At 42.4% G+C, this 23,747-nt stretch overlaps 1 protein-coding gene across 1 annotated transcript in view; it reads left to right on the top strand.

The window, feature by feature from the left end:
* The window catches only part of LOC117512773 (membrane-associated guanylate kinase, WW and PDZ domain-containing protein 1), a 122,449-nt gene that overhangs the window by 78,035 nt on the left and 20,667 nt on the right, over nucleotides 1–23,747 (top strand). Inside the window, 5 exon segments of the mRNA XM_034172987.1 lie at nucleotides 826–987; nucleotides 7,225–7,747; nucleotides 7,970–8,528; nucleotides 8,663–8,726; nucleotides 8,814–9,227. Coding sequence (XP_034028878.1) covers nucleotides 826–987; nucleotides 7,225–7,747; nucleotides 7,970–8,528; nucleotides 8,663–8,726; nucleotides 8,814–9,227 — 1,722 coding nt within the window.

Here is a 23,747-nt window from a genome sequence, read left to right as displayed (position 1 = left end):
TCTGGACATTTGTAATCTAACCATCCAAAAATGGTTATTTTGCATTTATTTAGAAGGTATTTTTAATTATGTACTTGAAACTCAGGGGTGGCAATAATGTTGATCAGCACTGTTAAATCCATTTGTTGTTTATATAATATGGATGATTACAAACTGTATCCGGCCCATCTGTTATAAATCTGATTCCAATTTACCTTGGTAGGATGCAGTACACGCTTCTCACCAGTAGAAGGTGCTCTAATCATTATACATTTTAGAAGAATAAAATAAATTCAGGAAGGATCTGTCTGTGATTTTTTTTTTTTTTTCTTTTTTTTTACATTTATGCAGTTTGATGAATTTGAGGTTTTTGTAATAATTCCACAATGATTGCCATAAAAAAAAATCTAGCATCTGAAAAAAATGCTCATATTTAATCTGTGTAGTAACATTTAACACAGATTATTATTATTAATTTATTTATTTTAGTTATTTATTTATTTATTTATTTAGGGAAGTTTAAATAATACCTAGGTTCTACTTTTGAGTTTGGGCAAACTCATGGATTAGTCATCTTTATTGGATTCTAGTGTTAATATATTTCCAGAGCATTTTAAATGTCTGAATATTGAGTATTTTTCAGTAAGTATGATCAAGTGTTTAGTTTTCAGTCTTCAGATTTTCTGTCCCCTAAATCCTGAAATCCATAGATTTTGAACCGGCTTCATACAAAGACACAGAACTCACACTCGCTTTTTCATGGGCACGTTTGTGGTTTTCTTCGCTGACTTGAAACCTTTTTTGCCATCTCATCATCTTGTCCTGCTTTGTTTCTGTGGACATCAGGGTTCACTGAGGATCCAAGGGAGCTCAGAGGGTTTCCTGTCCACACCCACTTGACCAAGGGCTCCAGAGGGTTTGGGTTCAATATTGTTGGGGGCAGCAGGCCTCGAGAGTTCCTTCAGGTCTACAGTGTGACTTCAGACGGACCCTCGGGTCTGAAGACAGGTAATAATTGAGGGATTATAGCTGGTTGTTATTGTTGTTGTTATTATTATTATTATTATTATTATTATTATTATTATTATTGCTGAAGTACTTTTAAATTGTGACTTACTACTTCCAAGGCACATTGAGTGTGGCAGTAGCTGTTGAGGTAGTAATAGGTTAGCAGTTTCATGAAGGGAGTGTGTTTGAACAAGCGCACATTGTCTTACAACTAACAAGCATTATAGTTTGATTTGCAAGGGCAGCATTTTGCTGCCTCTGTAATAACCACCACCATTTTGAACATGTTTGTTACTTCCAACTTGCTGATGCATTTCCATTTTTGCTCTTTGACCTATGGGAAAGGAATATGATTAATTGTAAGTTTGATATTGTATCTTCTTGCAGTGTGTTTTTATGGCTGTTGATGCTGTTTTGATTACTCATAAGTACATATTTCCATGACCTTTTGTGGCCTGGAATAAAAACCATAAAACTGTGGGATGGATCCAGACAAAGTGATGAAGCCAGTCATTTTTCTGAGATTTTTAAATGTAACATGGCAGGTTTGAGGCAGGTTTTGCACAGGTGTGCACTGTTCTAATAGCTGATAGCATAAATGCTGCATACTGGCAACATGACAGATGAGTGGTGAAACCTTACAAAATCACAAACTGAATGTATTTAAACCTGCAGTAACTTTTAATAGCCTGTCTGTCAAGCTCTTATTCTGTCTTCAGCATTTGCTGTTATATATCTATCTGGCTTTATCTAATTTCCCGAAGGAAGACTGTATTATACTTGGGGCCCTATCTTGAAGGGATGCTGTCAGAGGATTTGGGCATGCCAATCAGATTGTCACCAGTTATTTCCTTTAATATGCATGGGAACCTGGTGCATTGCTGTTTATTGTGCAAATGCAAAAGTGAGTGATGAGAACACAAATTTGTGTTCACAGCAAACTAGTGCAGAATCAGCAGGCAGAAAAGACAAAGCTGGAAGTTATAGAGACAGCTATGGCCATTGGAATAACATCACTGGCATTCACTGCTATGTATGAAGATTATTTAATGTCTAAGGTGCAGCTGTTTCAGCTCACCTTTGAGATGGACCTTGCATGCAAATTTCTGAATGAATGGAATTACAAAGTCCACATGTCCACCCCATGATCCGCCATGCGTGTCCCTTTTTAAGGAAAGATAAAAACTGTTCATTTTGTCTCCATTTGTAAATTTGCAGTCATGTTGGTTTTGGCACTGATATTGGGAAATATTTATTCTTGTGTGTTAATGTTGGAATGTGTGAGTTTGTGTTTCGTAATGTGTTCTTATGTCAATGCAGGGGTTATGTCAAATCTAAGGGCCCCTTCACACATAACACGAAAGATGCAGAAACCGGAAGAAAATCTGTGAACCAAACACGAGATGGGGAACCACGACACATTCCACCTGCTGTCGTAAGGGACACACCAGCGACAGTTTCGTGCACGAACACAGTGCGAGTAGCTGGGATGCGTTGCACCACATCTCGCCCCTGTTGTGGGAAAAAATAAAAAAACAGCTGGAATGTGTTGCACCACATCACACCGCTGATGTGGAGAAAAAGAAGAAAAAAAATGCATGCCACCCGCGGAATTTGAGCCTGCAAAAGCTCTGATTAACAGACGGATGCTTTACCACTGCGCTACCATTGCTGGCCTATAGCAGGAGCATAAAATACCTAAAATCAACAAGGAGATAAACGTATTTAAAAAAGACAAATTAGACGAAGAGGAAGTCTTTAATTTTTGCCGTAATAACTGACAAATGGTGTTTGTTACGGTGTATTTTTGGTGATACGTGACTGAAAGTGACGTATTTGTCGCAGTGTTGGCTTGTAGTCATGCGGCACGTTGGCTGTGGGTCTGTGTTTTTAATGTGACACGTCATGTGCACTGAGCAGTCATTTCCAGCTGTCAGTGAGTCTCTGGCCAGCTGAAAGGCTGATCACTGTGCTGTGTGCGCTCTGACTGGCCGCTGCCCAGCTGTACATATCAACATGTCATGCAAGTGTGCTCCCCCCCCCCCGGGGGCGGCACTTGCATGATTGAATGGGCTCTTACAGGGCACTCTCTGTCTTTCGGCCGCTGGTGTGCGCAAATAGTTGTAGCGACAGGTGTACGAGGCGTTAGAGGCAGCTCCGATTTTTCACAACTGGCATGCAATTCCTCCTTTGTGCACTAGTCGGCTTCAGTTGTGTTATGTGTGAAGGGGACCTTAATGATGTGTTATGAACCGTTTTTGTTTCAAATCATGTTAAAAGTTGGGCCCCCTATGAAAACTGACCCCCCCCCCCCCCCCCCAAAATCCAGATGATACAAAATCTCAGGAAAACACTAGAAAACTGCACCTAACCACACCTTTTTTAATTTATATCAACATGCCCACATGCAAGTGCTCTTGCAGTTGTGGCTTTTTTTTAAACAAGTTTGGAGAATTAGTAACCGAGGTAGCTGTGCCTTATATTGCAAAGCAAATTGTCTATGAAAGATACTGCATTGAAGATGGCACTGACTAATGCGTGACAAGCTGCTCCTGTATACTGGATGAGATACTGAGATTCACACTCCGGAGCAGACAGTGGTGATTTGTACTATAAAGCTAGATGCAAACTTTAGCAAAACAAGAAGATCTGGATGAGAGAGACATTCTTGTGACCTACCTATATGGCATATGCACAGATGACATTGATCAGTTTCTATCTTATCTGTCTTTCTAACACTCATCACTTTGTCAGACACTCATTTAACCTCCAACACACTCTTAGTGTATAGGTCAAGGGCTGGATACAACCCACGTTCATGCTTCCTTTAGAATGACTCCCACAACGATGCTCCTCTGGCCTTATGTCCCTTCCACTTAGTTTATTGTGCATACATTGGGCCTCATTCACTGATAAGTCTCGAGAAATTTTCTTATTTTTTATGCAACATACAAGCATGCGCAAAATCACCATCAGATTCATGACGCGCATATCAACCAATTATGTTCTCACCACTGTGCGTATGTTTGTGAATCAGAATGATTTTAAACTGACAGGTGCCTGCACGAGCACTGCAATCTACATAGTGTCATGCCACCATTTCTCTTTACAATGACGTGTTTGGTGTTTAATGAACAGAGTGCTGTACAAAACAAAGGTGACAGACATTGGTTATGAAATGAGATGTTACTAAAAACAGAAGAATTACATAACGAATCACAGACCAAAATAACTGTAAACAGGAGGAGGGGAAGATAACATCATCATTGCATAGCAGTCATTGGAGGAGTGACTCAGAAAGCGATGATCTACCAAGAGCCTTCACACAGAGTTAATTTATTTCTATTTATTAAAATGATATTTGCTGTTCCTTGTGTATTCTGTAATAATGAGTGCAGTAAATCAGAACATATGCTATAAATGAAAATAGCATTGCTGCTTGCAAAAGTAAATTAATTAGGATAATCAGTATAATGGCCTTTAATATGCCCTCAGTTAATAAATTAAAGTCAACTACAGGTGTGCAGTGTAATGGCAGTATAAATGGTGGGAGTGACTGATCAGTTATAGGTCAGTAAAGAACCACTGTAAACTAAGTCAACGAACTCAACTGGTATAGTTGAAGATTTTAATGACAATAAATGATGAGGAAGAAAGGGCATCAGGTTCACGGTTATGTAACACATTAGGTCAATGCATTAGTGTATTCAATTATTTAATAATATTACGTTGCTAAATTAATGATTTAATTAATTACACTCAACAAAAATATAAACGCAACACTTTTGGTTTTGCTCCCATTTTGTATGAGATGAACTCAAAGATCTAAAACTTTTTCCACATACGCAATATCACCATTTCCCTCAAATACTGTTCACAAACCAGTCTAAATCTGTGATAGTGAGCACTTCTCCTTTGCTGAGATAATCCATCCTACCTCACAGGTGTGCCTTAGACTGTCCACAATAAAAGGCCACTCTGAAAGGTGCAGTTTTGATTTATTGGGGGGGATACCAGTCAGTATCTGGTGTGACCACCATTTGCCTCATGCAGTGCAACACATCTCCTTCGCATAGAGTTGATCAGGTTGTCAATTGTGGCCTGTGGAATGTTGGTCCACTCCTCTTCAGTGGCTGTGCGAAGTTGCTGGATATTGGCAGGAACTGGTACACACTGTCATATACGCCGGTCCAGAGCATCCCAAACATGCTCAATGGGTGACATGTCCGGTGAGTATGCCAGCCATGCAAGAACTGGGACATTTTCAGCTTCCAAGAATTGTGTACAGATCCTTGCAACATGGTGCCGTGCATTATCCTGCTGCAACATGAGGTGATGTTCTTGGATGTATGGCACAACAATGGGCCTCAGGATCTCGTCACGGTATCTCTGTGCATTCAAAATGCCATCAATAAAATGCACCTGTGTTCTTCGTCCATAACAGACGCCTGCCCATACCATAAACCCACCGCCACCATGGGCCACTCGATCCACAACATTGACATCAGAAAACCGCTCACCCACACGACGCCACACACACTGTCTGCCATCTGCCCTGAACAGTGTGAACCGGGATTAATCCGTGAAGAGAACACCTCTCCAACGTGCCAAACGCCAGCGAATGTGAGCATTTGCCCACTCAAGTCGGTTACGACGACGAACTGGAGTCAGGTCGAGACCCCGATGAGGACGACGAGCATGCAGATGAGCTTCCCTGAGACGGTTTCTGACAGTTTGTGCAGAAATTCTTTGGTTATGCAAACCGATTGTTTCAGCAGCTGTCCGAGTGGCTGGTCTCAGACGATCTTGGAGGTGAACATGCTGGAAAAGAGGTCCTGGGCTGGTGTGGTTACACGTGGTCTGCGGTTGTGTGGCTGGTTGGATGTACTGCCAAATTCTCTGAAATGCCTTTGGAGACGGCTTATGGTAGAGAAATGAACATTCAATACACGAGCAACAGCTCTGGTTGACATTCCTGCTGTCAGCATGCCAATTGCACGCTCCCTCAAATCTTGCGACATCTGTGGCATTGTGCTGTGTGATAAAACTGCACCTTTCAGAGTGGCCTTTTATTGTGGGCAGTCTAAGGCACACCTGTGCACTAATCATGGTGTCTAATCAGCATCTTGATATGGCACACCTGTGAGGTGGGATGGATTATCTCAGCAAAGGAGAAGTGCTCACTATCACAGATTTAGACTGGTTGGTGAACAATATTTGAGGGAAATGGTGATATTGTGTATGTGGAAAAAGTTTTAGATCTTTGAGTTCATCTCATACAAAATGGGAGCAAAACCAAAAGTGTTGCGTTTATATTTTTGTTGAGTGTAAATTCCTAATATTATTAATAAAGCCTTTCTGTGACATAAATCGAGTTTATTAACATAACGTATTTTGTGATAAAAGATGTCTTTTACCTATTTTCTAGGACAGCTGGGCTTTCATCATTTATGCACATGCATGGTTTGTGGAAGTTCTAAATTTGTTTAAAACTACCATCAAATTTAAGTAAGAACATATTGATTAATCTGAGATTTGTGTGTCAAATGTGCACAAGCTCAGTTTAAGCACAGGTTTGTGTGTGAATGAGGCCCAGTATGTCTACAGCCTGTCCATCCTGTCAGCCAACTCTCTCCCTTGACCAGTCATACTGCCAGCATTCAAAGCACTGAGTCTCACTTCTACTCTTCTAGCTTTCCTCCTCTCCTGCTACTTCTTGACATGTTCTCAACCTCTTCTTCTTCTTCTTCTTTGCTCAACAGTAGCCCAATTTCTGCCCGCACTCTGTTAGACAGAAGCATTGGTGGCTGTCATTGTTCACCCCAGCCTTGACTGATCTGGTCTGGAAATTGGATTTGTGATCTGCATGACTGATTTGACAAAATTTATGCTGGATGCCCTTCCTGGAGCAATTTTACTCATTTATCTGGGCTTGGGACTGACATGCCAAATGCACCGGCTGTACACCCCATGTGGCTGAGTTATATCTAGTTAATATGTGTTCTTTTTGTTTTTGAGGGATACGTTGGTTGGATTATTGCACACCCACACACAAAGCAATGTTTTATCTGCTGACTACACTTATCTGCAGACTTGATTCTGTAAATTTCCTCAGTAGTTAAGACTGCACAGACCAACACAACATTGCACAGTGTACAAAGGTTGACCTGCAGATGAGTTAAAATACCAAGTGTCATACAATGATGTCTGTATTTTCTTCCATTTGTATTTTTCTAGCGGACATTTTGGTGTACATCAATGACGTTTGTGTACTGGGAATGTCTCACAAAGAGGTTGTAGAGATGCTGCAGTCGGTGCCTGTGGGCCACGGTGTGGATGTTGAGGTTAGAAGGGGTTATCCCATGCTTTACGATCCCGACGGTTCTGCCAAACAGCCACAGCCAAACCTGGAGAGCAGGGACCACATCCTACTGCCAACTACCACCCAGCCTCAGTCTGTTCTCCATCTATCTCAGCTGCAAACACTCACTCCACAGAGCCAGCACTTTAACCTGAACGGGGTCCACAGTGATCAAAGCTACATGGAACCAGGAGTGATACTTGATGCAAACGGAAATGAAACGTCTTTGACTGCCAGACAGCCACCTGCATACAGACATTCTAGTACAAGTACAGCTGCGTCCTACTCTCCTGCTCGACCTGCTCGCACCCTGAGGAGTTTGGCCAGACTGCATTCACTTGATCCAACGCCGGCCAGTCAGAGCGACAGTGAAGTTGTTTCTGCCATTGGTTCACACAGGTAACAATGAGTGCCTTTAACATTGTATTACAGTTTCATTAGAAATTAAATAATTTAACATGGAACCAAAGTGGCTGCATTCATTACAATTAATTTGGGATTCCAGTGTAAGAGGCATTCAGATTCAAGCATTTCACATATGTTCTATACTTGAATTATCCTCTTTAGATAATAATTGTATCACAGATCTGATTTAAATGTCTGCATATTCTTTCTCATCAGGGCATCAATGGTCCGGAATCACAACAATAACTCCCTCTCTACGCCTCCTCATCTATTACGCTATGGGGCCTTCAAGTCCTCTGAGAGTGACCTGTCCACCTGCACTCTGCCCGGGTCCCGAATGCCCGTGCCTCAGTCCCCAAGGAGGCCTTTTTCCTCCCCCGGAGGCCCACATAGTGCACACTCCCGCCTCTTCAAACCACCTCAGACCTCCCACCTCAGACCTCCTCCCACTCCTGACAGCCCTCACCACCACATCGTCAGTAGTTTCCATGGTAACACCAGCCCCACTGCTCGCCCAAGTAGTGTATCCTCTCCTGGGGCACTGAGTGTGGGCAGTGGAGTTGGTGGTTTGAGTGGAGGGGAGCTGGTGCCCGTGGTCTTGGCCCAGAATGGAGGTGATGGAAGCCTTGGTTTCAGTGTGATGGCCGGTGGTCCAGGAGGCAGGATGACCATCATAAAACGAGTCTGGGACAGGAAGAAGTGCAACTCTTTGCAGCCAGGGGATGCTATTGTCAAAATCAATGGCGCTGATGTCCAGAGTCTTAGCTTTGCACAGGTACTGGAGGGAAGTGGGAAGGGAAATATGAAGGAGTAACCATAGTCAAACAAAAAAAAAACTAAAACATTTCACGTGACAATTGTCGATAAAACTTAATAACCTCTAATGACTCGTTCTGGGTGTGTTCTCAGATACAAACAGTAATCCAGCAACACACCAAACTGGGAGAAGTCATCTTATTGGTGTATAGGGGAGGTAAATTAATTTAACTCATCCTGACAACCAAAACAATACACTGCTGGATAAAATTAATCTTGCAATAATTTTGTTACCTGTTATCAGGCGTCTACCACTCAGCGGTCTCTCCTGGTGCAGTTCGGAGGCTTCCTCCACCTCTGATTCGACCCCCTCCTCCACCTGGTACCTCAGACATCTACTCTGCACACCCAGAAACACTGCCTGTGCCCTGTGCGTCAATCACTACGCCTCCTTCCCCAGCAACAACTCTATCCTCACTGATCCAGAGCACCAGTTTCTTGGAATCAGTACCAGTGACCCTAACCATGGAGCCCAAAGACTGGATGAACACAGGGCTGGAGGATGAGGTGAGCAATGGCATGGCTCTTGAGTCAGCTCAGGACAGGCGAAGTGGAGAGCAAACATGGCCGCTCAGAGGGTTTGACGTGGATCTGAGAAGAAAGCCAGGAGAGGGCTTTGGGTTCGTCATTGCGTCTCAAGATGTGGAGAATGGCAAAGGTGAGATCTGAAATCCTGTTGATATTTAGCATTTGAACATCATCATCATCATGTTAGATAGCAGCATTTGTTCTTCTGAGGCTCTCAGGAAGGACCAGTAGAACTTGACTGGTGTTAGAAAGCAATACTCAAGAATGTTTCTGGCTCAGTATGTTATACACTTGGTTACCTGCCCAAAAAAACCAGTTTCATTTGGAAGCTCTTGTGAACAGATGCACCATTAAGTAATTACAGATTAAAGAGTGGTCACCATGGCCACGTGCCAGAGAATGAGTCATGTTATATCATCTTCTAAAGTGTTTTTCCATTCCAAGTTGGCTTCAGGAAATAAGTTCTGGCATATGCAATTGGAGTTCTTTTTTTTAGGTGGGGGTGGGGGGGTGTCTGTGCACTCCCACTTGCCTTTACATTCTGTGTTCAGTGAATATTTTCTGTGTGCACTCATCCAAATTAAAGGTAAACTACAGAGTGCTCCGAGAGCACATACCATCAACATCTCACACATATCTCTTTAATTATTAGAGATTAATCTTAGAAGGATTATGCACAATCTACTAAACCGATTTTCTTGAAACTTGGTGAAAGGGTGGGGTATGGATCAAGGAAGAAACCATTAGCATTTGGCTCAGATCTGATTAAGAGGGCTGTTCAAGGATTTTTTTCACCGCTCTGATTAACATTGTGAGATAAGACATTTTTGTGAATTTCTGAAGCGATAGTTTGGATATTAGCGCTTGACAGGGGAGGTGGCCAAGGGGTTAGTGCACTTGGTCTCAGTGCGGAAAGTTCCCGGTTGAAATCCCACCCCTGCCACATTTTCTCCATGTAATGTGGAATTGTGTCAGGATGGACATCCGGTGTAAAACTTGTGCCAGATCAACATGCAGATCTACCTTGAATCTGCTGTGGTCACCCCGAGTGAAAACGAGGGAGCAGCCAAAGGGACTTACTTACTTTAGTTTTGATATTGGCACTCTGCATATGCCTGTTTTTTCCTCATAAAGATCTGTGTAGTTTTTACATATAGCCAATATAAATGCACCCCCTTAAAATTAATATATTGCTCCATAAAATAGGAATCTTTATGGAGATCTGCATCCAAATTAAACATTGTTGAAATCTTTTATAAAGTGAATACCTGATTTTATTTTATTTTTTTAATGAGGCTGTATGTATTCACTGTATTTCTGAACTATAAATTACACCTGTAATAAGTTGCATCTGTCAAAAAATGCATCATGAAGTGGGGAAAAAAATGTATAAATCCTACCAGAGAATAAGTTGCATTTATTTTTGCAACATATTTCACAAGAATGTCCGAGGATAGGGAAGTGTGGAATCAATGATGGAGCTAGACCTTTATCCTTGGGGTGGCCAGAGGGTGACCAAGGCTATTTCAGGGGGTCCACAGATTATGATTGTTAATTTGCTTCTCGAACAGTCAGTTGCAATCAGAGTCTCTCAATGTTGAAATATATTAAAGTAGCTAAATATTATGTGGATAGAAGATGAGATTTTTGTATGTAATGTGCAGTTTATTAGGGCCTCTTCACACATAGTACGAATAATTACAAATCAGGGTGAATCACGTGGAACAGCTCGTATGAGCGAACCATGGAAACTTCGAGCTGACGGGCAGGCGTGATTGATCCTGCTGCGGCGGTTTCGTGCATGCGACTCTGTTCTGCACGAGCGTGCACGAAACCGTCGCAGCGGGAACACAGTACAAGCAGCTGGGATGTGTTGCACCACATCGCATCACTGATGTGGAGAAAAATAAAATAAAAACCTGCTGTATAATCAGTGGCGGTCCTGGAGGCGGGCAGACCGGGCAGCCGCCTGGGGCGGCATCGCGGGGGGGAGTGGCACGATTGTGCGGAAAAAAAAAACGGGGTGGGGGTTGTCCTGACGGGGGGGTTCGTGGTTACATTACGCAGAGCGGCGCCCCATCGCCCCCCCACCCCCCACCCCCCCCGTCCCAAGGTGGGAAGCGCGCATCTGGCACCTGTGCAGAGTTAACAAAGAGGAACTACGCGGCTTTCACAGTGCGCACAAACACCTTTTGTTATCGTTTTTTTGTCGCCTGTTTGCGGCTCGGAGGTGCGCAGTACGCGCGCCATGCAGAGGTTTGGTGTTGGTAAAGTGAGATAAAAGAGAAGGAAGAGAGAAAAGGGGCGCAGCGTGATGCTCCGTGGCACGAGGAGGGACGAACGGACGCATCAAGAGGAGCGTGGATCCGGTGGGATGACCGATGAAGAGATGCCGACCGGGAGAGGAGCGCAGCGCGCTCCGTCTGAGCGCTCCTCGAACCTTCACACCTTCACACACACACACACACACACACACACACACACACACACACACACACACACACACACACACACACACACACACACACACACACACACACACAACCTTTCTCTCTCTCTCTCTCTCTCACACACACACACACACACACACACACACACACACACACACACACACACACACATTACCTTTCTCTCTCTCTCACACACACACACACACACACACACACACACACACACACACACATTACCTTTCTCTCACACACACACACACACACACACACACACACACACACACACACACACACACACACACACACACACACACACACATTACCTTTCTCTCACACACACACACACACACACACACACACACACACACACACACACACATTACCTTTCTCTCACACACACACACACACACACACACACACACACACACACACACACACACACACACATTACCCTTCTCTCTCTCTCTCACACACACACACACACATTACCTTTCTCTCTCTCTCACACACACACATTACCTTTCTCTCTCACACACACACACACACACACACACTTTGGAGACACAAAAGCTTTTTTCCGCTTGTGTGCTTTTGCTTCCGTTTTGTACTATGATCAAGGTGAAATGACAGTGAAAGTGTGTGTTTAGGTGTGTGTTCATGGTGTTTAGGTGTATAGTATTTGTTCATTGGGGGTTCGGTATGGACGGGTGGGTGTGCGTGTTTGGGGGTGGATTCGTCCGGCCAATAGTGGGCTGGCCAGAGGAAAAATGCCAGGGCCGAAATTTGTTCCCAGTCCGACCCTGAGGTGGATTCAGTTTAATTAGGGTGGTGCTGTAGTGCAGTTGTGCTTTCTTAAATACCTGTACTGGACATAGTTGTAATGTGAAGTCACTGAGTCTTTTGTTTTTTTATGTTCAAAAAACTTTATTGAAGTAATTATTGTTTATCTTTGTGTTTGTTATTGCAGTAGTCGTTTGTTTTGTTCTTGAAAATACACTGCATGCACAATTATTAGGCAAGTTGTATTTTTGAGGATTAATTTTATTATTGTACAACTGCAGTGCTCTTGGTCAGTCCAAAATGTTAACAAAACCTCAAGCCTGAACATTTAAGTAGTATAAGTAAAGTTTTGGCTTTTTTAAGAGAATATCTCTATGTGCACCATTATCAGGCAACTAAATGACAAACGAAGATTTTTCCATCTCACTTGTTTATTTTCACCTGTTAAAGTGAGAATAATAAACAAACTCAAAATTTACAAACAAACATATCTGAAATTTCAAAAAAAAAAAGAAAAAACCCTCAGTGACCAATATAGCCACCCTTCTGTTCAATAATAGTCACAAGCCTTCCATTCATGGAGTCTTTCAGTTTCTTGATCCTGTCCGAATCAGCTTTTTGTGCAGCCGCAACCACAGCCTCCCAGACACTGTTCAGAGAGGTGTACTGTTACCTTCACTGTAAATTTCCTTCTTCAGAAGGGCCCAAAAGTTCTCAATCGGGTGTAAGTCGGGTGGCGTACTGTAGTTGGACCCTTTCGGGTTGAAAATGGGCTCAAAATCAACTCTGACCTACTGCCAATTTTTAGAAGCAGTGGTGCAGAAGAAAGTCTGCATCTTTCAATAAGACTTTCATTTTCATGCAAGACAACGCTCCATCACATGCATCAAAGTACACCACTGCGTAGCTGGCCAGTAAAGGCCTTAAAGATGAAAAAATTATGACATGGCCCCCTTCTTCACCCGGTGCACGGGTGAATGGTGCACATAGAGATATTCTCTTAAAAAAGCCAAAACTTCACTTTTACTACTTAAATGTTCAGGCTTGAGGTTTTGTTAACATTTTGGACTGACCAAGAGCACTGCAGTTGTACAATAATAAAATTAATCCTCAAAAATACAACTTGCCTAATAATTGTACACGCAGTGTAGCTGTTGTGAGTTAATTTGTGGGATTGTGGGTGTTCTGGACGACATTAGTGTTTTTATGGGTGGTGGGGCGGAGGTGATGGCCATGTTAGTGTGTGCGGGGGGGGGGGGGGGGCACGCAGGGGGTTTCGCCCGGGGAGTAAATCACTCTAGGACCGCCACTGTGTATAATTAGTGAATGTCACTGGGTTGATATACAGTGGGGTACAAAAAATATTTAGTCAGCTCCTGATTGTGCAAGTTCTCCTACTTAGAAAGATGAGAGAGGTCTGTAATTTTCAACATAGGTACACTTCAATTATGAGAGACAAAATGAGAAAAAAATTCCAGGAAATCACATTGTAGAATTTTTAAAGAATTTATTTGTAAATTATGGTGGAAAATAAGCATTTGGTCACCCACAAACAAGCAAGATTTCTTGCTTTCACAGACCTGCAACTTCTTCTTTAAGAAGCTCTTCTTGTTGTGAAAGTGTTGGAACACGGACCCACAACAGGGGGCGCAAATGAACGGACAATGGAGGAGTCAAATAACACTGTTTTTACTGTTGTGAAACAGGCACAACAAACACAGCCGATTACAATATTGAAATTGAGTCCAATTACAACGGTGTTGTGTGGGCAGGCTCGACGATAGGAGACGTCTGTCCAAGTCGAACCGGAACCAACCCGATTTCCTCTGCCACCGAACCCCGGGAATACTGGAGCCGCCAAGTCCCGAACTCCCAGGTGGCCACTGCCTCCGCTCGTCGGATCCGGTACTGCTGGCAAGGAACAGAAACAGTCAGGTGTGGGTGCGGCTGCACCCAGCAACACGGAGGGTGGAGATTCCACCTCCACCTCTCGTCAACAACAATAAAGAAATGTAGGAAGGTGAGTACTTATCCAAGAGTTGTCCAGTAGTCAGCTATCCTACAAACAATCAACAAGAATTACAACTGTAATTAATAGCACGTTTGGGCGGAGATTGTTACCTCTTTGATAGGGCGATATCTCGGCAATGAGGTGGAGATGCCGTCCTGCTGATATACCTCCCTGTTGATTGGAATCAGCTGTCTCAGGTGATGGGTGACAGCTGTCACCCTGGCTGCTTCTGTGAGGCGGCAGCGCCCTCCGGTGCCTGGAGCCCGCACTCCAGGCAGGGCGCCCTCTGGTGGTGGTGGGCCAGCAGTACCTCCTCTTCAGCGGCCCACACAACACTTCTGTTCTCCACCTGTTACCTGTATTAATGGCATCTGTTGGAACTCGTTATCTGTATAAAAGACACCTATCCACAGCCTCAAACAGTCAGACTCCAAACTCAACCATGGCCAAAATCAAAGAGCTGTCAAAGAACACCAGGAAGAAAATTGTAGATGTGCACCAGGCTGGGAAGAGTGAATCTACAATAGTCAAGCAGGTTGGTGTGAATAAATCAACTGTGGCAGCAATTGTAAGAGAATGGAAGACATACAAGACCATTGATAATCTCCCTCAATCTGGGGCTCAACGCAAGATCTCATCCCATGGGGTCAAAATGATCATGAATGGTGACCAAAAATCCCAGAACTACACGGAGGGACCTGATGAATGACCTGCAGAGAGCTGGGGCCAAAGTAACAAAGGCTACACACTACACAGAGAGGGACTCAAATCCTGCAGTGTCAGGCGTGTCCCCCTGCTTAAGCCAGTACATGTCCAGGTCCGTCTGAAGTTTGCCAGAGAGCATGTGGATGATCCAGAAGAGGATTGGGAGAATATCATGTGGTCAGATGAAACCAAAATAGAACATTTTGGTAAAAACTCAACTCATCGTATTTGTAGGAAGAAGAATGCTGAGTTGCATTCCAAGAACACCATAGCTACTGTGAAGCATGGGGGTGGAAACATCATGCTTTGGGTCTGTTTTTCTGCAAAGGGGACAGGACGACTGATCCGTGTTAAGGGAAGAATGAACGGGGCCATGTATCAATAGATTTTAAGCCAAAACTTCCTTCCATCAGTGAGAGCATTGAAGAGGCAATGTGGCTGGGTCTTCCAGCATGACAGTGATCCCAAACACACCGCTCGGGCAACAAAAAAAAAGCATTTCAAGGTCCTGGAGAGGCCAAGCCAGTCTCCAGACCTCAACCCCATAGAAAATTTGTTGAGGGAGTTGAAAGTCCATGTTGCCCAGCGACAGCCCCAAAACATCACTGCTCTAGAGGAGATCTGCATGGAGGAATGGACCAAAAAACCAGCGACAGTGTGTGCAAACCTGGTGAAGACTTACAGGAAACATTTGACCTCTGTCATTGCCAACAAAGATTATATTACAAAGTATTGAGTTGAACTTTTGCCACCATAATTTACAAATAAATTCTTTAAAAATTCTACAGTGTGATTTCCTGTAGTTTTTTTTTTTCTCATTTTGTCTCTCATAGTTGAAGCGTACCTATGATGAAAATTACAGACCTCTCTCATCTTTCTAAGTAGCAGAACTTGCACAATCAGGGACTGACTAAATACTTTTTTACCCCACTGTAAATAATAAATAAAAGGGGACGCAATACAGAACCCCGTGGTTCAATAACCCTGGTTACTTAAAAAATAAATGCCACTCATGGGATTTTGAACCTGCAGTTTACAAAAGCTCTGATTACCAGGCGGAAACTTTACCACTGCACTACAATTACTGTCTTATAACAGGAGCGTAAAATGGCTAAAATCAACAAGGAGATAAACTTATTAAGACAAAAAAAAGAGCAAAAAGCACCGCGATAACTGACCAAACATCATTTGTTACGGCGTATTTCTGCTGATATGTGACTGAATGTGGTGTATTTGTTGCATTGTTGTCATGTCATATAATTTGCGGGACGCCACTCACAGGTCATGCGTATCAGGCCTGGCCGCGTGTGTGTTTGGCCCGACACACATGTCCTGTCAGACAGACATGACTTTCAGATTGCCTGCTGCGTGCCCACATGATCTGACGGTCCGTCTCAGCTGGAACAGCCTGTCAATGTGCACGCTCTCCAGCCTGTCACAAAAGCAATATGTTGTTATGCATTTCCATGTGAGGACAGCAAGCACAAACGCTCATGTCTGTCAAAACACAGTACATGTTCTGCAGCTGTGACGTCCAGGACCAAAGATGTCAACCACACCCCCGTCCATTCAGCCCACAGACCAAGGTGTCACTCTGTGATCAGATGAGAGGCACCTCGCCTGCGGTGGGTGGGGGGGCAAACCACACGCACCCCATGTATTGGGGAGAGCGGGGGGGATGCACGACACACAAAACATACACACACATGTTGTGGGGGTAGCCAACACTCTAGCATGCCACATGTGTAGTCGTGGAGGCACTTAGACAAATTTCACATCCAGCTCGAAAGTGATTGTCTGCTGACTGTTTTCATGCCAACAGCGCGACTGGCCACACATTTTCTAAGTGCCAAGCGAGCAGTGTTAGATGTTCATGTGTGTCACCTGAAATGTGGCCGACACCTGTCGTGAGAGGAATCGAATGGGCTCTCACAGGGCACACTCTGCCTTTCAGCCACTGGTGTGCGCAAATAGTTGTAGCAACAAGTGTACGAGGCGTTGGAAACAGCTCCGATTTTGCACGACTTGCATACATTTCCTGCTTCGTGCGCAGTTTGACCACATTCGTATTATGTCTGAAGGGGCCCTTAATAACAATGTACAAAATGTAAAACACAACAATTTTCAACAGCACTACCACCATGACACCATTTTGGCATGAATGAAAATGCGCACACACACACAAACACTCACGTAGCTACTCAGTCACAGTTACTCAGACACACATTCAGGCTGGTGGGCTGGGTTGTGCCTGACACTGACTCTCCTGACTGGTCCCAGGATGGGAGCTGCCAGGACTGCTCATGCCAGAGCTGAGTTCTGCCTGATTTGCTTGTCTTTCCAAAGAAGTCATATATCTTGTCCCACTGTGTTTTCATTCTCAACTGAGCCTGTAAAAAATTACACTAGTCTTGTTACTCCTAGAAACACTTACATTTATACAATGTTATTAAATCCCCACTTCCAACCTAAAAAATGTCAGGACAAATAGACCCCTGTAGATGTAAATTAATATTCAGACTTTTCACCTAATTGACAGTAGGGCTGCACGATATGGCCAAATTATCGTATCGCAATATTGAAGCCAAATATTATATCTCTATCAATACAATATGACAGTGATTTTACACAAAGTGCAGCAACAGTGAAAATTAAACATTCTTAAACAGAACAGTAATAATATCACACTAATTTTGCACTCATTATAAGGTTAGGATACAGTACCCTCCAAAAGTATTGGAACACTTGGTATTTCACACATTTTAATTAATTTACACCATTTCAGATACAACACATACATTAAAAAAATTCTAAATTATCTCAAACTGAAAGCAAATCTCTACAATTTTATATAAATTAATTAAAAATGTAAAAGCCAAGATGATGGGTTGCATAAGTAATTGAACGCTTTGGTATAATACCTGTAAATAATCGGTTTTATTGCCAGTTTTCTTCAGACAACTCAAGGAATGGATATATGAACATTTCCAAGTCACTGAATATGACTTTATTTACATCAGTTATGAAGAAATACAACATTTTCTTTCACCAAAACATCAGATCTAGGCTGACATCTCAGATGTACTTTCTGGCAAATTGTAGCTGAACTTTCAGTTCTTCTTTTTAAGAAAATCCTCCTCTACCCCGCTTCATCATGAAGCTGTATTTTATATTTTTAATTCATTTATGTCAACTTGTAGAGATTTGCTTTCAGTTTGAGTTTAAGGAAGATAATTTTAGTGAAAATGTGGCAAACTGACTTTTTGTGTAGCATTACACCACTATTTTTTGACATATAAGTTGCTTTGGAATATAAATTTGATAAAAATATGGTAATTTCTGAGAAACTGACAAAAACTTGCTAATTTGTTCTATCTTGCAAAAAAAAAAAAAAAAATAGAGAACCACACAAAGCGCAAACCTCTGCCACCACTAGTTTCCAGTTTCACTAAATTTTACATTAGCAAAATTTTAAAGGTCAAGCTCCTCTTAGAAATGGCTTTTCACAAGATAAATTATATGTGATCCAATGTCAAGAGTATGTATTTAGTTCAGGCACTTGAATCAGAGTTTTTTTCTTTTGTGGCGCTGTCAAGTTTTTATCTTTTTCAGATAATTTTCACAGAACATTGGTTATCTCTGCTATGCACAATTGTCATTGCTTTTTGGCACTTGGTTTCCAAGCGATAACCAAAAGATAGACAAAAAGGCATAAAATTGTAACCTCCATCCAATTTTGGTGGTGTAGGTAAAATACACAACAGAAAAATGAGAATGATTGAGACACTTTTGATTGAGATATAATGCAAAAGGAACATGAAAAACGGCTTTTAAATATTAATTTCAAATGTCCAAAAGATCCACAGTCCGAATCAGGTCCAGATCAGACTTTGTCAGGAGATAGTGAGTGCTAGTCTGCACCTCACTTTCAAATCTGAGAGTGATTGGAGCACGTTAGATTAAGATATAATGTAAAACATACATTACATGGGGTTTCAATGTTAAATTTAAATGGCCACAAAATCTGTAATCTGGTTCAGATCCAGATCAAACTTTGTCAGTTGATAAAGGATACCATCCTACATAATGCTCTCAAATATGAAAGACATTTGATCTTTTTTGACAGCGTTGTGAATTTTAGAATATACATGCAATGTTAAAGATAGGGATTTTTCCAATTTTCCATGATTTTTCCTGAATTTGACCTTTAACCTATGACCTTGAAAATTGAATCATTTCTTGCCTATCGGGATATGAATCTTCAGTAAACATTTCATAGCTATATATGAAAAATTGTAGGCTCCAGGATGAGGTGTTTGTGGGTTCACAAACAGACAAACAACAGGGGCGATAACATAACCTCCTCCAACTTTGTTGGCAGAGGTAAAAAAAAAAAAAACGGGATATGCTTGCTTAATTGGATCCATTGTAAACATTAATGGTTTCCCAAACCCCTCCTTTTCACTACGTTTCAAGAAAATCAGTTTTATAGTTTTTACATAATCTTGATAACACTCGAACACTGAAAACATTCCCTCCTGGCTGGAGGTAATGAACACCACAATTGACCACCTGGGAACATTTTTGTTATTTTAGTGGCCACGGTGAAGAATTCCGATTTTGTTTTTTGAAAAACTGTAAATTAAGAAGCCAGCACCACAAAGTCACCTCGGTCACAACACCATGCAGAGGTGGTTGTTTGAGTGCGGGTGCACACGCAGTGAGGGCAAATACTGCAGTGCTTCCACTATCGGTTTCACTTTAACTTGCGCTGATTTTATTATGACATATAACCCTATGTGTGTGCATGAATACGTGTGTGCACGCCCTGTGCATTGTGTGAGTGACTTGTCTGTGCGTGTTCCTTATATTCAGATTCTCATGCATGATGCCTGATAGCTTATTACAGTCTTGATGTCTTTGTGCCAGCTCGTGTCTCCAACAGAGAGTTTTTGTTCTGCACAGTCACAGCGTCTCGCTCGGGTTCTTTATCAGCTCAGACCTCCTGACAGGGCAGTTATTTTATGCTTTGTCTGAGGAGGGAGAACATCCTGCTTTGGTACCTTGTAGTGCGGCGCAGCGTCATTAAACTCTTCTTCCCTTAAAGTATCTCATGTTGGCTGGTCTGTTCTCCATTATGCCGAGGTAACGCATTTCCATGCACCTGTTTTTGCTGTAGAGAACCCCCCTCCACACACACACACCACACTATCAGATTGTCACTTCATTCACCTTTCCATTTTGCTTCTGTCCGCTCTCTTTTTGTTCATCTCGTCTCTCCTCTCAGTCACCCTCCCAAGAAGCACCCGCCCACTTCATCCCCCTTTTTCCTCCCCTCTCTCTCTTTTTCTTACCCTTTTGCTCTGCAGTAAGCATCCACTCTGCTTTTTTCAGAAGATTAAAACTCCCTCGCTCCCTCCGTCCCTCTGCCTCCCTGTCGCTCTCTCCCTTGCTGTCTGAATGCTGAAGAGAAATGCTCCACTAAACGATTACCTCACAGAGGAACTGCAGAGGGACAGCAAACCTGTGGGAGCTGCTGTGAAACTCAGCACCCCTAAGCTGCCCCGGACTCAATTTAGGAACTACTTTTCTTCTTCTTCTTCTTCTTTTTTATGCTAACAAAGAGCCATGCTGGAGAGACTGCAGTCTGCCCTGAAAACTATGAAGGAGTCCAAACGTAATTATTTGTCCAGTTTTTATTCCTCGGATGAGTTTGATGCAGCATCTCATGTTGAACCTGCTTTTAAATTATGTGTTCTGCTCTAAAGTTTGCTGTGTCCAATGTGTTTGGGTCTCCAGTTCGTTTTGACTTTGGAAAAAGAAGATTTAGATCTTCCTGACAATATGGGCAGTTAAAGTCACTGATGATTGCAGCTTCTGCAGAAGACATGATGTGAAGGTTTTGGAGTTTGAGAGTGATTATTAATCTGCACTACCAGTAAATTACTTAAGCTGTGTTTGCTTTGAATAAATGCTGCTGACGTGACCGTATCAACAGTGTGTCTGCTCTCCAGGCTCCGGTGTGTGCAGTAGGCACCTGCAGGCTGAATGCAGGGACGTCTGCACCAGCCGATGCAACTGGGCTTCAGGGTTGGGGGGGGCTGCTTCCCCTTCCCAAGCTGCGATCAGTGCAGCACGTCAGAGTCTGACTGACTGCTGGGTATAGCGCAGTGGGATTACCCCAGAGAGGGAACATGCAGAGCTGGAGGAAAAGCCACTCCAAAATAAAGTAGTCCATTTGGCCGCATTTGTGCGCTTTGTGCATGTGTGGTTGCAGCTGGGTACATCTGTCTTTATCCCTCTGTGTGTGTGTGTGTGTGTGTGTGTGTGTGTGTGTGTGTGTGTGTGTGTGTGTGTGTGTGTGTGTGTGTACACACGTGTTAGGCGATTGCTGCTGTACGACTGCTGTATTATGCTTGATAAGAAGACTAAATGTAAAGCTGCCTTAGCTTTGATTTGACCTGATTATGGTTTCTGCCTGGGTCACCCAGATTAGTCCCAGAGTGCAGATGTAACATTTTGTGACACGTTACTATTCCTAACGATATCTGTCTGTTAAACAAGCATTTCAGTGCATGCTGGGAAACTTTGCAAGTGATGGTTTTATTATTTTGACTAAAGTTGGGCTTTTGTGTCTCAGCTGAATGAGGTTTTGAAGGTGTTTGTGCGATCTGATGGGTTGCACAGAGACACTGACGGGACTCTGAAGGGGCCAGATGTCAACAAAGCACTATTTACTCAAGATTCAAGATTCATTTATTAATGACCACACAACAAGTTGGTGGAATTTGTTTCCAGTACAGCATGAAATGCTCACATCTCTGTGTCAACACACAACAAACAAACAATAAATAGACAGATACACATAGAAACATCAGTTAATGACTTGGTTTAGTGTCCGTACAGCTGTTGGAAAAAAGCTGTTTTTGAATCTGACTGATTTTGTTGGCAGGGACCTGTAACGTCTTCCAGAAGGCAACAGTGTGAACAGGTGATATGCAGGGTGTGAGGGGTCAGAGGTGATTTTTACTGCCCGTTGTGTGATGCATCTGTGGTACAGTGTGTCAATGGAAGGGAAGGTGAGGCCTGTGATTTTAGATGATTTGTCTATTATACGTTGTAGTTTTTTGCATGAATAGGAGTCCAGATTTCCACACCAGACGATTATGGATGAGGTGAGAATACTTTGAATGATGACGGTGTAAAACTGAAGCAGGATGTTGTGCCTGACTCTGAATTTTTTGAGTTGTCTGAGAAAAAAAAAAATCTTTTATTAGCTTTTTTGTACATTTGGTCCGAATGCAGTTTCCATTTGAGTGTGTTACTAATGTGTGTACCTAGGAATTTGAATGACTCAGTGAACGAGATGGGCTGAGTAGAAATGGAAATGGGGATTTTGTGAGAGGGTGAGCATGAGAAGTCGACTATGAGTTCCTGGGTTTTTGATGTGTTAAGCTGTAGGTTACTGTTTTGGCACAAAGTGACTGCTTGGGTGAACTGTTCATGGTAGTAATGTTTGTTATTGTTAGTGATGAGTCCAATTATTGTAGTGTCGTCTGCATATTTAAGAATGGAAACTGAACTATGGGTGGATGTGAGGGAGTTTGTGTAAATGGAGAAAAGCCAAAGGGAAAGTGATCCTGAACTGATCCCGAAAGAGGAAGTTCCAGCAGAGAGAGGCAAAACCTGCAAGAGCTTTTTTATTACTATTATTTAGTGCAGGAGATTAATGGAAGTGCATTTATCTTGAGGCTGCACAGGATTTTTCTCATCAGCCTTTGAAACTAATTTCACTTTTGATTCAATGAGAACAAGCGACATATGCAGAAAACAAACCGAATCAAGTTGATGATGTGTAAGACAAATTGTCTGTCCTCACATGGTGCTGAGCATTCATGTGGAGCTCTTTACGTTATCTGACATCAACAAGAATACACACACACAGCGCTAATTCATATGAGGTGCACATCTCACTGTGTGAAGACTAGATAGAGTTCATATATTTTTTTTTTCTGAGCGTTAAGATTTAATACTATGATTGGAATTCTGTCAGGTTGGGGATAGATGATATCGACTAGAGCTCTAGTGAGGCCCAACACTTCATTTGTCCTTAAATATGTCGACATGCCAGTGGTGGTGCTGTTTTACCAAACCACAGTATCATAGAAATGTATGGAAGACACCAATAATTTAAAAAAAGCTTATGTCTGCATGTGGACACAGAGGGGAGCACATTAGCGAACGTGTACAACCATAAAGGTTAAGAATTCTGTATATTCACAATTTCCATTAATTATTACCCCGTGCCCCCATCCTCTTACATTCAGTAGCTTTATTGGTATGAACACAGCAAATACAGCATGGCCTCACTTTCATAACTTGTTTAATTTTCATCAACCATAATATTTAAGATGAAAAAAGAATGTCAGTTTATTGAAGAGTAACATGTTCTGCATATTTCTTTTCATTTTTGTGCAAGTTAATGTGGAACAAATGAATAATTTATGCTACCGGTTTCCTCGTAATGTTTTCACATGTCTGTACACATGGAAAAAGGTAAAAACTGTGGTGCATGACTTTTTTTTGGCAAAATGACTAAAATTTTATAATGTTAAACAAATGAAGCGAAAATTTCTGATGTTGATGTGGATCTGTTTCATTGCATTGCTGGGACAAACATCATTGTTTAAGGTCATGGCTTTAA

Source organism: Thalassophryne amazonica, chromosome 6 (assembly GCF_902500255.1).
Source record: "Thalassophryne amazonica chromosome 6, fThaAma1.1, whole genome shotgun sequence".
NCBI classification, from domain to species: Eukaryota; Metazoa; Chordata; class Actinopteri; order Batrachoidiformes; family Batrachoididae; genus Thalassophryne; species Thalassophryne amazonica.
This window is presented reverse-complemented; position numbering and strand designations above follow the sequence as displayed.